Genomic DNA, 14,109 nt, shown 5'->3' with positions numbered 1-14,109 from the left:
CTCTTTCCAACTTTCTACATCCTAAACAGAAACCAGAAGTCTGCAGCTAGAGTGCTGCAAGGATCAACTACTTATATATTGAAAGTCCCAAGAATTAAGACATGTAGGAGTAGAGAAAGTAACAGGAAGCTAGGATCTAAAGTTGTCAAATAAAGGGATTCCTCAAAATGCTTAACATAGATTATCATATGACCGAGCAGTTCTACTACTAGGTATATAACCAAAAAGCAGGGATTCAAACAGATATTTTTACACCAATGTTCATTGCAGCATTATACACAATAGCCAAAAGGTGGAGACAACCCAAAAGTCAATCAGCCAATGAATGGATAAACAAAATGTGGCATATAAGTACAATGAAATATTATTCAGCCATAGCAAGGAATGAAATTCTGATACTTGCTACAACTGAAATAACCTTGAAGACATTATGCTAAGTGAAATAACACAGGCAAAAGGACAAATATTATAAGACTTCACTCACATGAAATATTGAGAATAAGCAATTTCATAGAGACAGAGGGTGGATTAGAAGCTGCTCGAGGCTGGAAGGAGAGGGAAATGGGGAGTTATTGCTTAATGATTACAAAGTTTCTGTTTAAGATGGCTAAAAAGTTTTGAAAATAGACAGTGGTAATAGATGCACAACATTGTGAATATAATTAATGCCACTGAATTGTATATTTTAAATGGTTAAATGGCAAATTTTAAGATATATATATATAAAACCACAATTTTAAGAATTAATAGCTACATATCAAGAACCATTGAACTGTACATTTTAAATGGGTGAATTGCATGATATATAAATTATATCTCAATAAAGTGGTTTAAAAAAAATGAAACAAAGGGGACTGTCCCAGTGGTCGCAGTAGATGCAGCAACAGTGAGGTGGTGAGTGATCTAGTGGGGTGACATGAGACGCAAAGCTGGGGGTTGGGGAATGGGGGTGGGGGGAATACTCTGTCGCTTCATTACCTAGAAAACTCACCACATAGAAACCTCTGACCTTAGACCACATCTAAATGACCGAACTATAACCAGAAAGATTTGGTGGGAGCCTCATAAAAGTCTCTTCTCACTCTAAGAGTTCACTCGAAGTTCACTCTAAGTCCAAAGCTCAGAAAATCAAAAAAGGTACAATTACCCCTTTCCCACCTGCCCTACTTCAGGGAAATCCCATTCCCACACGTGTCATTCTTCACTGGAAGGCAGGGGACAGGGCTGCCCAGATCCCACATCACAGGGTAGGAGTAGCAAAAGAGCCCACTGCCCCTCCACTCTCACCACTTACCACCACCAATGGAGTCCCCAGTGTTTCAGTTCAGTGAGTCATTCAACTCCAAATCCTACTTTGTGGGTCTAATTTACAAGGTCACTCCCAAATCCTAGTGCCACTCCCAACTGTCAGCCTGAGCTCCCAGAGGGGAGAAGTTATGTCCTACCACTGTCTTAGAGATCAAAATACTTGAGAAGGGGGTAGCAGGTGGTGTGAAGGGAGAAAAGAGGAGTGTTGAGGAGAAGCACAATACAAAGGTGCGTGGCTGAACAGGAAACCTCTTGGCCTCAGGCACAACTGATTGCTCAGACTATCTTCCAAGAACTCTAGTGCCTCAAAGAATAACTTATTTATCAACTAGATTCCATCTCCTACTAATCAATAGATTTCCCTAAAAGGCTTGAATTCCCCTACATTTCTGCATCATACCCTAGATCTCAGCAGCAGCAGTGGAGTCCAGTGGTGGAGGCAAAAGCTGTATCATGCAGGCATGAGGCAAGGTGCTGTCAGGGGGTGCCCAAGATGGTACAAGGCCACGCAGAACTGGTCTCCACAGAGCAGGTGGAGAAGAACAAGTGGCCAAGGTCCATGGATTTTTTAAAATATTTATTTATTTATCTATTTATTTATTTATTTGGCTGCACCAGGTCTTAGTTGCGGCATGCAGGATCTTTAGTTGCAGCATGTATGAGGGATCTAGTTCCCTGACCAGGGATCAAACCTGGGCCCCCTGCATTGGGAGCATGGAGTCTTAGCCACTGGACCACCAGGGAAGTCCCAAGGTCCATGGATTACATGAGGCCAAGGGGATCTGTGGTGACACACAAGAGGTGTCTGATACAGCAACATTTTTGTGATCACTTTCCATGCTATTTAATGGTTGCACAGAATGGTTGTACTAATGAATTATAATTTACTTACTATGATATGCAGAATAATGTTCCCACCCACTCAAAGCTGCCCACATCTTAATCTCTAGATTTACAACCCTTTCATATGTATTGCCTTCCAAAAAGATAGCAGCAGTTTGAAATACCATCAGCACATGAGAATTTCCAACAACAGAGAGTATTTTTTGTGTGTTTTTCAATTTTTAGTAATTTGACAGGCAAAAATAGTACCTAAATGTTTTAAATTGAATTTTTATTACAGATAACTTGTGCTATGTAAGTATGCATTCCTCCATAGGTGAGGAATATAGGAGCCATTTTTATTTCTTCTTTTGTAAATTACTTGTTCAAATTCTCTGACCATTTTTCTTTTCAGGTGTTCATCTTTTCTTATTGCTTTATAAAAATATCCATTTGTGTCACATAGATTGACAATGTTTGCAATTTGGCTTTGTGTTTGCTGTGTTAAGGTACAGAAACTTCCATTTTTCATCATTGAATCTATCAATCTTTTACAAATTCTGCCTTTGATGTCATATCTCAAAGTCCCTTTCTCATTTCTACATGTGTGTGAATATCTGTATCTTCATTTAGTGCTTTTATAGTTGAATGGTGTGCTTTAAGAATCTAACTTCAGTTTTCCCTTGATGATTACCCAGCAATCTCAACAATGAATGCATCAAATATCTGTCCTTTCCCCCACTAGAATAGGTTTAAAGATGCTATTTCAAAATAATTTCTGATACAGACTTGAATTCTCAGATTTTTAAAATAAACTCATATTTGAAAGTGAAAAAGTTGCCAAAGAAGAGCAATTTTCTATTTAATGCTCTTAATTTAAAATAGTCCCCATGGCTGATTTGCTTCGTTGTGCAACAGAAACTAACACGTTATTGTGAGGCAATTATGCTCCAATAAAGATGTATTAAAAATAATAATAATAAATAAAAATGAAACCGTCCTCATGGCTTCACATTTACCCTTTAAGGTAGGAAAGGTCTAACCCTGAAGGAAATGTGAAACAAATAAGTAACCACACCATCTCTAAAATAAAGCTATGTTTTCCAGTAATAAAATACCGAACTCTTTAGCCACATAGCAGAGAAAGATAAAAAGAAAAAACCCACATCCTTTGTGTTTCATTATATATTACTAAGTCAGTACCTGAAACTAAATAGTCTCCATATGTGAGTAACAGAAGCCATGAAAATTCCTTTCCTTTTCTCTTTTCCCACTGGCATGTGTCTCCTTCTAATTTCTGGAGGTAAGACATATTTCCATATGCTTTTTAGTTTTGCTTATAAGAAAATAGAATTTTATATTGCTTTAATTTTTGTTTAATATTGTGTAAAAGGGAAAAAGAAATCACAACTTAATTTCCAATAATTTTTCATGTTATGTTTTTTCTTTGCTATCTAAATGGTATATTGGCTTTTTAAGATGAAAACATACTCTATTGTGTCTACAGCAAAAATATGAAAGCATTAACTATATCTGGAGGTTATCATAAATTCAGGTCAGATCTACAGAGCTCAACCTTCAAGTGAAAAACCAACAAAGCCATTAAATTGGGAATGGATAGATTACTTATTAACTGGAGGGCTCAGTCATACAGATACAACTGAGTAGTCATAGCTCTCAGATAAATCTTAAAACTTTGGTTTTCAGAAGGTATTTGTGAGTGCCTATTTCCAGCAGTGGGGGTGGTGAAGAAAGCAATAACATCAATGTAAAATACTCTAATGAACTGTGTGTGTGTGTGTGTGTGTGTGTGTGTGTGTGTGTGTGCGTGCACGTGCCAAACACTGCATAAAACTTACAATGGAGTATAGCAGTATTCTATGTATAGCAGTATTCTATTCTACTTACGATACTCTTCGTAAGTATCATTGTTATCAGCCTATTTTATATATGAGGAAACCAAGGCACAGAGAGTTTAAGTTCATTTACTAAAGTCATCAACTTGTAAGTAGTAGGGCTGGGATTTGAACCCAGAGTTCAGGTTCTTAATCACACACTATGATATATTATAGCTCAATGATACCTTCAGAGCTGGGATTCTTAATGTGGGATCCATGAGCTCCTTCAAGGCCATGGATGGGCATCAAGAAGTCTGTGACTCTCCCCAAACTGTATACAAATATTTACATGCATCTGTGTGTCTGTACTAGATCAGATTCTCAAATGGCTCTATATTTCAAAACTAACAAAGGTACAGAGCCACTACTTTAGGCAAACAGTACATCACAATGGAAAGAGTATGATTTTTCATGATGTGGAACTGTATTAGAAGACTGCTTTGCTATTTATTAGTTGTGCAAACTTGGGTGAGGTAATTGCCCTGTCTAAACCTCATGTTCCTTATCTCTACATGGGAATAATAACACCCACCTTGCATTGTAGCAAACATCAGAACCAGTGTCTGAAACTAACTGGTGCCTGGTAAACCATAGATGCTTTCATTATTATTGCTACTATAGTCGCTGATTTTTTTTCTTTGAATTTAATACAACTTACCAAACCATCATTCCAAATAATAATCTCACCATGGAACACTGTGAGATTTTTAAGGTCAATAACACAGTGTCCAACCCAAGACTGAGACAATGCAGCCTGTAATAGGAAGTGAACAGACTAGTAATGGCAGAAACAGGAGAATGGGGTTTCTCCCCAATCTGCTCTTACTGTGTGATGTTAATTCTTTAATCGTTTTGCTTTTTGAGCTTTAAGAAAAGAGACTCTATTGCCTGACATTTTCTACCTCCCAGGGATAGGAAGGAGACAGACATTATGTTAAAGGTGTTTTGCATTCTTGAGGAAGAGAAGATTAAGTTCAAGATGCTATTAGACAGAAGCTGTCATGGAAAATTTTAAAAACTCTGTGCCACCTGGACTGCTTTGATCTTCTCTCCCTGAAACAGAGTGCACATCTATGTACTCGATCTGGATCTATTCATTATATCAGAACTTTTCAGAGGGAAGCATGACTTGGTAAGATAGGATTTCACTCTGGATCACTCTTTTAGTTTTTCCAGTATCCTGTGAGGGAATTATAGGAGGAAAAGAAGTGCCACCTCACACAAGACGCTACATGGCTCTAATCGAAGGGCTGAAAGTCTGTGCAGGAGCTTTGATCAAAGAAAACTGGGTGTTGACAGCTGCTCACTGTGACCTGTAAGTAATTCTGAGCTCCTCTCATTCTCAGGCAGTTTGGGAGGTGGGGGGGTGGGGACAGGGGCTGTGAAAATGAAGTCCAAAACCAAAATTAGGTAGGGATGGAGAAGAAAGTACGCAAGCACATTCACTGAGATGTACTATTATTAAGTTTATCTCTATAAGCAAAGGCCAGATCCTATAGAATAAAATTGAAATACATGACCATTTTCTCATATTATTTAAAATTTTTTTCACTATAAATACCAATATTATCAACATTTTGAAAAACAAAATGGTGAGAAATAGCACTCATAATCTTATCAACTTCACACAATCACTGTTAATATTTTGCTATATTTTGTTGCAGGCTTTTTCCATAAGTATATTTTATACAGTTGAGCAAGTTAAGTGTTCTCTATGATTACAAGCAATTTACTTACTGTTATGTAATTAGTTTTGTCCCATGTTGCTACATATTAGATTGAACCATAAGAAATTACTGATATTTAACTGTTTGACTTTACAAAATAGCCATTTCCTATGGTTCAAACTAATGTTTTTCCTAATTGTGATTTGAAAGTCAAAATAACGTTTATCACAAGGATATGCTACTGTTTTCTTTATCAGTATCTGTTGTTGGTACCTACTATTTCCCTGCTCACTTTTGCATAAATTGCATGAATAAAAGAAGAGACTTAAAAACTAGCTTCCCACAAAGAAGATCAAAAGAGATCCGCATTACGTTGTTGTATCAAATGAGAATTTATCAAGTAGGAAATTCAGCACAATGTACACTGTGAAGATCACCACTGGCACTCTTGATTAACAGACCCACTTGGTGCAAAGTCTGTCCGGCAAATCAAGAAATGCTTGTGCTCCCCTCTCCCAGATTAGCTATCATTAGGTTCACAAACTAGACTTGGCGGCTAGCAGTTTATTTGCTCCTGTGTGTGTGTGTGTGTGTGTGTTTAGATTCAGCTTTAAAATTTCACTGTAAAGTCTATTCATTTCTTCAGTCTTACCTATTAAAAGCCTGACTCTTTTCCATCTTTGTCATCTTTCTTTTTTTTCTTTTGCGGTACACGGGCCTCTCACTGTTGTGGCCTCTCCCGTTGCAGAGCACAGGCTCTGGACGCGCAGGCTCAGCGGCCATGGCTCACGGGCCCAGCCGCTCCGGCATGTGGGATCTTCCCGGACCGGGGCACAAACCCATGCCCCCTGCAAAGGCAGGTGGACTCTCAACCACTGCGCCACCAGGGGAGCCCCATCTTTGTCATCTTTGAAGACTTAAGCAAGGTACACGGTCGCCCTGAAACACAGAAAAGCAAACCCACTACCTCTGCTTTCACTCTTAGGTTTAGTCTCTAGTTCTTGGGTTGAGTCTCTTCCATTAGGTGTTGATTCCACAAATCCAAGGCAGATGGAGAAACTGGCAGCTCCTCTTCCTGCAGCAGTCCTCTTTGGTCAGCACCCAAGCATACCTCTCCAGGCCTTGCCAACCAACGCTCTTGCCTCTGCCAGAAGACCTGGGATTTCTCTCCTGTTGCTTCTTCCTTGAAAAGATGTGAAGCTGCAGCACCTAAGATAACACATGTCTTGGGAGTTTTAGGTAAAAATAACTAAAACAGGGCTTCCCTGGTGGCGCAGTGGTTGAGAGTCTGCCTGCCGATGCAGGGAACACGGGTTCGTGCCCCGGTCCGGGAGGGTCCCACATGCCGCGGAGAAGCTGGGCCCGTGAGCCATGGCCGCTGAGCCTGTGCGTCTGGAGCCTGTGCTCTGCAACAGGAGAGGCCACAACAGTGAGAGGCCCATGTACTGCAAAATAAATAAATAAATAAATAATAAAACATCAAAAGAAAAAACCTCATAAATTCCCCCCTGCCTTGCTGTGCTTGTTTATAAATAGGAAACCATCTGAAATAACTGGTCAGATTTAATAAATTAAGTTCATGTTTAATTTCATCTATTCTCTCACATAAATGATACATCGTCCTTATTTTTTTCCAGGAAAGGCAATCCTCGAGTTATTCTTGGGGCCCACTCTACCTCCCATAAAGAGAAATATGACCAAGTATTTTCCATTAAAAAGGCAATTCCCCATCCATGCTTCAATCCACAGACATTTGAAGGGGATCTTCAACTCCTTCAGGTAAATATGGGGGTTTTTTTCAATAACAATTTTGAAATTGCAAAATTTTGAAATTTGGTCAGTTTAACCTGAAACTAGTTTTTACACACTGGCCTCATAGCCAGTGGTTGGCTAATGCTAGGATGTAAGGGTAAGAAGTATAGCTGGGACCCAGCGCAATTGTACAGATGTTCACCCTCTTGGAATTCAGTTCAATTTAACAGATATTGACAGAAGTCCTACTGTGGTAAGACCTGTCAATCCAAAGTGGTAATGCCACCAGCAACTCAACTGCAGACAAACCAAGTTGCATTTATTGATTCTTGCTCAGCAAGGGAGACTGTACACCATGAGGAACCGTAGGGTGGCTCAGTAAGAGAGTGTTAGATGGGGCTTATCCTAGGATTTTTCAGATGTGGGGGAGGGTTCTAGGAAGTAGGAGTTTGCTCTGAACTGACTGTTGTCAGGACGTGGGGTAATTCTATGACTGAGTATCTCAGTGAATCTTACTTATCTAGGAGGCTAAATCTGTGATTGATAAGAAGCAGCAATCACTCATTTTATCCGATAGGGGGCGCTTGGTCATTTTTGTGGTGGGCACAATGACCTTGCTTTTGCCTCTACTCAAACGTGACTGCAGAGCGGCCTGGGTTTTGCTCCCTTCTTGAGGCTCACCCTGTCTGATATTGGTGCTCTATGACGAGTGTTCCTGATCAACAGGAAAAATCGTGGCCCAGCTCTGAGTGCCAGTAAGCTTTTCTCTTCCTCATAAGATAAATAGGTTCTGTTCTCAAAGTGTTCACAGTCTAGTCTCTAGTGTTCACAGCTCTGATCTGGTGGTATGTGACTCATCGGTGATGGAGATGACTAAGAAGGGGACTCTGCGGGAGCACATGGTGTGTCCAGGCAGTCAGGGAAGCTTTCTTAGAGAAGGTGCAGGAGTTAGTAGGAAGGAAGGAGGGAAGGGCCTTTCAGGCAGGAAGAGCAGTGTGCATAAGAGGAGTCTTTCTGGAAAATGCATCTGGAAGATGAAGGGAAGAAAGGGAAGTTATCATGAGATTTGAGAAAGAGGGGACCCAGATATTGTGAACCATGGGGAGAAGTTTGAACTTTATGGGGAAGGAAATGGGAAAGTGTTTTAAGCTGGGCAGTGACATGATCAGACTTGTTTTTAGAAGGATTATCTGGCTGCTGTGCAGAAAGTATAATAGAAAAGGCAGAATTGGAAGGCAGTGTGAGCTGAGGTTCGCACCTGTGCAAAGGGGCTTGATGAGGAACTTCCCTAGCAGGAGTCAAGAGGATGCTCGGGGGATACACACACCCTCATCAGTAGGAGTAAAGAGAGGGTCCTAGAGTGCCATGTGTTTCCGGCAAACTCCCCACATTCCCTGCTCCCCAGTACTTATCAGAGACCCCCATACTATCTGCCTTGAGACTCTCAGGGTGGGCCTCTCTCTCAGGTCACCCCTCCTCACCCTACTCTAATTCCCTCCAGTCCCCCTCCCTGGGCAGGGAAAGGCAATTCCCACCCCTGCCCAGTAGAGGGCACTCCTTGGCTTACTTCCCTCCTGCGGTTTTTCTCCACAGCCCGCACTTTTTTTTTTTTTAACATCTTTATTGGAGTATAATTGCTTTACAATGGTGTGTTAGTTTCTGCTTTATAACAAAGGGAATCAGTTATACATATACATATGTTCCCATATCTCTTCCCTCTTGCGTCTCCCTCCCTCCCACCCTCCCTATCCTACCCCTCCAGGCGGTCACAAAGCACAAAGCACCGAGCTGATCTCCCTGTGCTATGCGGCTGCTTCCCACTAGCTATCTATTTTATGTTTGGTAGTGTATATATGTCCATGCCACTCTCTCACTTTGTCACAGCTTACCCTTCCCTCTCCCCATATCCTCAAGTCCATTCTCTAGTAGGTCTGTGTCTTTCTTCCTGTCTTACCCCTAGGTTCTTCATGACATTTTTTTTCTTAGATTCCATATATATGTGTTAGCATACGGTATTTGTCTTTCTCTTTCTGACTTACTTCACTCTGTATGACAGACTCTAGGTCCATCCACCTCACAACAAATAACTCAATTTCCTTTCTTTTTACGGCTGAGTAATATTCCATTGTATATATGTGCCACATCTTCTTTATCCATTCATCCAATGATGGACAACATGCACTTCTGATGTACCTTAGTTTGTTTGTCTGCCCCCCTCCCTGGAATGTAAGCTTCAAAGAACAGATATTTTTGTCTTTTTATTTGTATGCCCTGTACCAGGTAGTATAGCTCCTAGTACATAGTAGGCCCTCCATAAATATTTCCTGAATAATTTTGGATACGGGATGGAATTAAGCCAGACAGTGGCAAAGGTCATCAAGAGAAGAGATTCTGCGCTCAGGTTTCAAGAAAGTGGTAGCAGTTGTCAAGTCTCCTTCAGGAACTAAAAATCTTACCTTTACAATAGTGTGGGGTGAGTAGGGGGTGCGAGGGGTTCTTGGTCTTGAAGTAAAGTCAGGAAACTCCCTCTCACCTCTGACACTGTGGCCAGTGGGGTGATGTTGCTAGAGAACTCATGAAGAGGGCATCGGGACCTCCCTGCAGTCAACCCTCCATGGTTAAAACCTACCGATGTGCTCATCACTGCTGTGTGTGCCTGACCCCAGGAGAGCTACTTACAAACATATGCATCCCGACTCCAATTCTGATCCATTCAGTCAGACCTGAAGTCCCTTCTGGGGGTTCTCCTGTCTCCTTGTCCATCCAACCAGATAACAAGCATGAAGGCTGTGAGAAAGCATGAGTAGGAGAGGAGAGATGTTGCATGTAGGCATTTGAAGTCATGTTCTATGGAGAGATTTTAGACTATGGCCATCTCACTTTCTAAATGCTAGCAGGGTAAGGGTTGGGCACACCAGCAACTCAGAGTGGGCACTGAGGAAGTGGGGACTGTCTAATGTCAGAAAGTGGGTCCTGAATGCAGTGCAATGATAGGAATGTGACAGTGGCCTTTGCTGCTGTGCTCCTATGTTTTTAGAAGGTCTGTAACACCAGGACTCCCTACAGCTTGAGGCAAGAAGAAAAGAAAGAAGTAGAATTATCTTCCTCTCCCCTCTACTCAACCTTGATCACACTCCCTACTCTCCTTGCCTTGACTTTTTAGAAAGAGAGAAAGCAAGGTGGTGAGCCAAGAAGAGAGCTTAGTGAATCAAAGAAAGGGGCAGAGTGTGGGGGAGCCCCCAAAGGCAGTTAGGTTGGTTAGCACCTGCTCTGAAGCGGGGAAGCCACATTTCCACGTGGAAAATGAGGACACTGGCCCATTTCCCACCCCACCCCACTGCACCTGGAGCCCTGGCTTCCTTCCATTGGTCTCAGTACCAGTCAGTTCACAAACCTAAGACCACCTGAATAAAATAATGATTGCAGTCTCCAATACAGCTTTTCAACCACAGAACTGTCAGCCACCACCAACGTAATTTCATCACTGACAGGTCAACTGGACTGAAGTTTATCTAGACTAGCCTAGAAAAACATGCATGAAAAGGTGTGCTGTGACTTTTAAAAAAATCTATAACTGATGGTCAATTAGGTTGGAACAGGACTTTGGCCATGTCCTTCGTAAGAACATGCTAAATAAGCAAGATATCTATTTCAGTCAGAGCTGTTTTCTGGGTTTGGTTACTGTTGTCCTTCCCTAAAACTGCATCTCCTGTCTCTTTTCTAGCTGGATGGTAAAGCAACTATGACCAAAGCTGTAGGAATACTTCAGCTACCAAAAACAGGAGACGATGTCAAACCCCACACCAAGTGTCATGTGGCAGGATGGGGAAGCACCAAAAAAGACATGTGCAAAATTTCAAGTGCCTTGAGAGAAGCCAACATTACTGTGATAGATAGGAAAATATGCAATGATGCCCAGCACTATAATTTTAATCCAGTTATTGATCTCAGTATGATCTGTGCTGGTGGTAGAAAAGGTGAAGATGATTCATGTGAAGTAAGTAAATTAAAAATTTTAACCGTTTGGGGGCTATAGGAAATCAGGTTAAATAGAGTGCCTAGGAACAAGACGGCGGACTGTCATTATTACTTTTTATGTGTGAGGCCTGCAAGAACGTCAGCTTGACACTGGGCTGGTGTGTGCTCCTTTGTCTCGAGTGAAACATTCTGCCCAGGGAAACTTCTCTCGTTCCTAGTAATCAGGATCCCATTTAACCACCACTTATGGATACTGTTCAGCCCTCTCAAAACTGATCACATCAGCTGGCATTTATCAGATGGCAGGAACTATATCAAGTCCTATACTCTATGCCACTTGATCCTCAAATAGCCCCATGGGATAGACACTATTATTACCAACTCTATTTTACAGATAGGGAAATTAAGGCTTAGAAAGTTACTTCCCCAAGTTAGATAACTCGGCTCTCAGTGGGGTGGACCTGGACTTAGACTGGGGCCATCTGATTCCCAACTCCTGCATTGTTCTGCCTCTCCATGTGCTTGACTGTGGTTTGGCCCTATTTGGAACTCATGATCCAGAAGTGGTTTGCAAGATCAGAGAGAATATGAAATGAGGGTTGATGAAAACTGGAAAAATTGTTTGAACTATCACAAGTACTCCTTGGTCTGAGACGGCTTAACCCATGTCCTCCTTCAGAGCAGGGAGTGGCTCAGATCCCATCTCATGCCTTCAGGCAGAGCCTACATTCAGTTTTTTCCCCTAACATCTACTGACCAAGAAAAGGGGATACAGGTCAACTGAAGGAGACAATTATTTTTCACAATTATTTTAAAGGCTTCCTTTGTTATTCTCTCTTCGTTTTACTGATGAAAATGAGTTTGTACATCTTCTCCAGAATTGCCTTTTGCAAAATGAAAATGATCGGAAAATATAAACAAATCTGTGTTAATTGATGCTGAGGGTGGACAATTAATAAAAAGAGATATAAAATTAGCCTTTAAAAAGGAAAGAGAGAAACAATGTGTGAGCGAATGAGTGAATAAATGAACGACTAAAAAGGTAAGTAAATATCTTTGGAAAGCACTCCTGTTTAAAACATATGACTTTCTTTTCCAGGGGGATTCTGGAAGTCCTCTGATATGTGATAACGTTTTCAGAGGTGTCAGTTCCTTTGGGAAGTGTGGTAACCCCCAGAAGCCTGGCATCTACATTCTCCTTACCAAAAAATACCTCAACTGGATAAAGAAAACCATTGCAGGAGCAATATAATATTTCTTCTTCAAAGTAGAAAATTGAGGTAACCAAGTAAAGGGTGTTTTAACTTGACCTATCTGAAGAAACACCTCACAACCCTCTTAACCTTGTGTACAAATGACAGCCTGTCTGAAATAAAATTAGCAATGAAAGAAATAACCTCCTGCCTTCACTCTTCCACGATTAGTGAAGACTGATTCATCACATGTTCTCTATCCATGGCAAGAGATGTCCCTTGAGAAAAAGTTCCCCAGTTCAGTGATTCTCTGTTTTATTCAGAATTTGAGGACTGTCACTTTTGTGTTCATCCTTAAAAGGAAGTCAATCTCGGGGAAATTTAGAATATTCTTCTTTCTTCCAAATGAAACTCCAAAATATTTGTGGCCTTAGGAATTTAGAGCCTGATATTCTATTCCATGTTGGAATAAGGACAGAGATAAAGAGGGATTTTTCACTTCCTATTCTATGCTTCTGTATAGTTTAACTTTTTACAAAAATTCTAATTATAAATACAGTGGGAAAGATGCAATGTGTGTTTTAGATAGTTGGAAAATTTGGAATTTGAGGTTAGAGATAGTTCAGGGCAATTGCATCATTTATTAATTACAAGTAGACTAAAATTTCATAGACCAATAGGCCACAGTCCAGCCAGTATCTTGATATGTATTTTGCCTTAGCTAATCAATTTATACATGCAAGCACTAAGCTTCATTCTATGTTATTCATTTTTGGGGGGAGTATAATTGCTTTACAATGTTGTGTTAGTTTCTGCTGTACAACAAAGTGAATCAGCTGTATGTATACATATATCCCCTCCTTCTTGAGCCTCCCTCCCACCACCCGCATCCCACCCCTCTCGGTCATCACAGAGCGCCAAGCTGAGCTCCCTGTGCTATGAGGCTGCTTCCCACTAGCTATCTATTTTACACATGGCAGGGTATATATGTCCATGCCACTCTCTCACTTTGTCCCAGCTTACCCTTCCCCACTATGTCCACATGTCCATTCTCTACGTCTGCGTCTAGTTCTATGTTATTCTTAATAGACTGTGATATGTAATAAAGGAAAGTGGCTTTTTTTATCACCTACCATTTGTATCTCATCTTTTTGTTGTGTTTTTCTCCAAAGAGTTGATTTATAATAAACTCATTCTCTAATAATCCTGGGTGATTTATCCAATTTAATTCCTCAGACATTTCCTGAGGGCCCACCATGTACCAGGCATTACGTCCAGATTTATAAATACTGAGACATGACCACTGTCCTCAAAATATTTGAAGTCTAGTAGAAAACAAGGAGAAATCCATAAATAAGAAGACATCTGCTTCAGGTTCTGAAGAATACATAACAGAGTAAGGCTGTCTACTGTGTTGGGAAGGTGATGGGGGAAAAGATAAATAATATTTTACACTCCCAGCAGACCTCACAATTAGCCCTCAGAGCCTTC

At 40.9% G+C, this 14,109-nt stretch overlaps 1 protein-coding gene across 1 annotated transcript; it reads left to right on the top strand.

The window, feature by feature from the left end:
* Positions 1-3,335: 3,335 nt before the first annotated feature.
* On the top strand, positions 3,336-12,975 carry LOC103079469 (granzyme A). Its single transcript, XM_007469281.1, has 5 exons — positions 3,336-3,433; positions 5,196-5,343; positions 7,333-7,474; positions 11,172-11,444; positions 12,525-12,975. Exons 1-5 carry the CDS (start codon positions 3,373-3,375, stop codon positions 12,675-12,677), a joined length of 777 nt encoding a protein of 258 aa, XP_007469343.1. The 5' UTR covers positions 3,336-3,372; the 3' UTR covers positions 12,678-12,975.
* Positions 12,976-14,109: the final 1,134 nt, after the last annotated feature.

Source organism: Lipotes vexillifer, unplaced genomic scaffold (assembly GCF_000442215.2).
Source record: "Lipotes vexillifer unplaced genomic scaffold, Lipotes_vexillifer_v1.1 scaffold810, whole genome shotgun sequence".
Classification (NCBI taxonomy): domain Eukaryota; kingdom Metazoa; phylum Chordata; class Mammalia; order Artiodactyla; family Lipotidae; genus Lipotes; species Lipotes vexillifer.
This window is presented reverse-complemented; position numbering and strand designations above follow the sequence as displayed.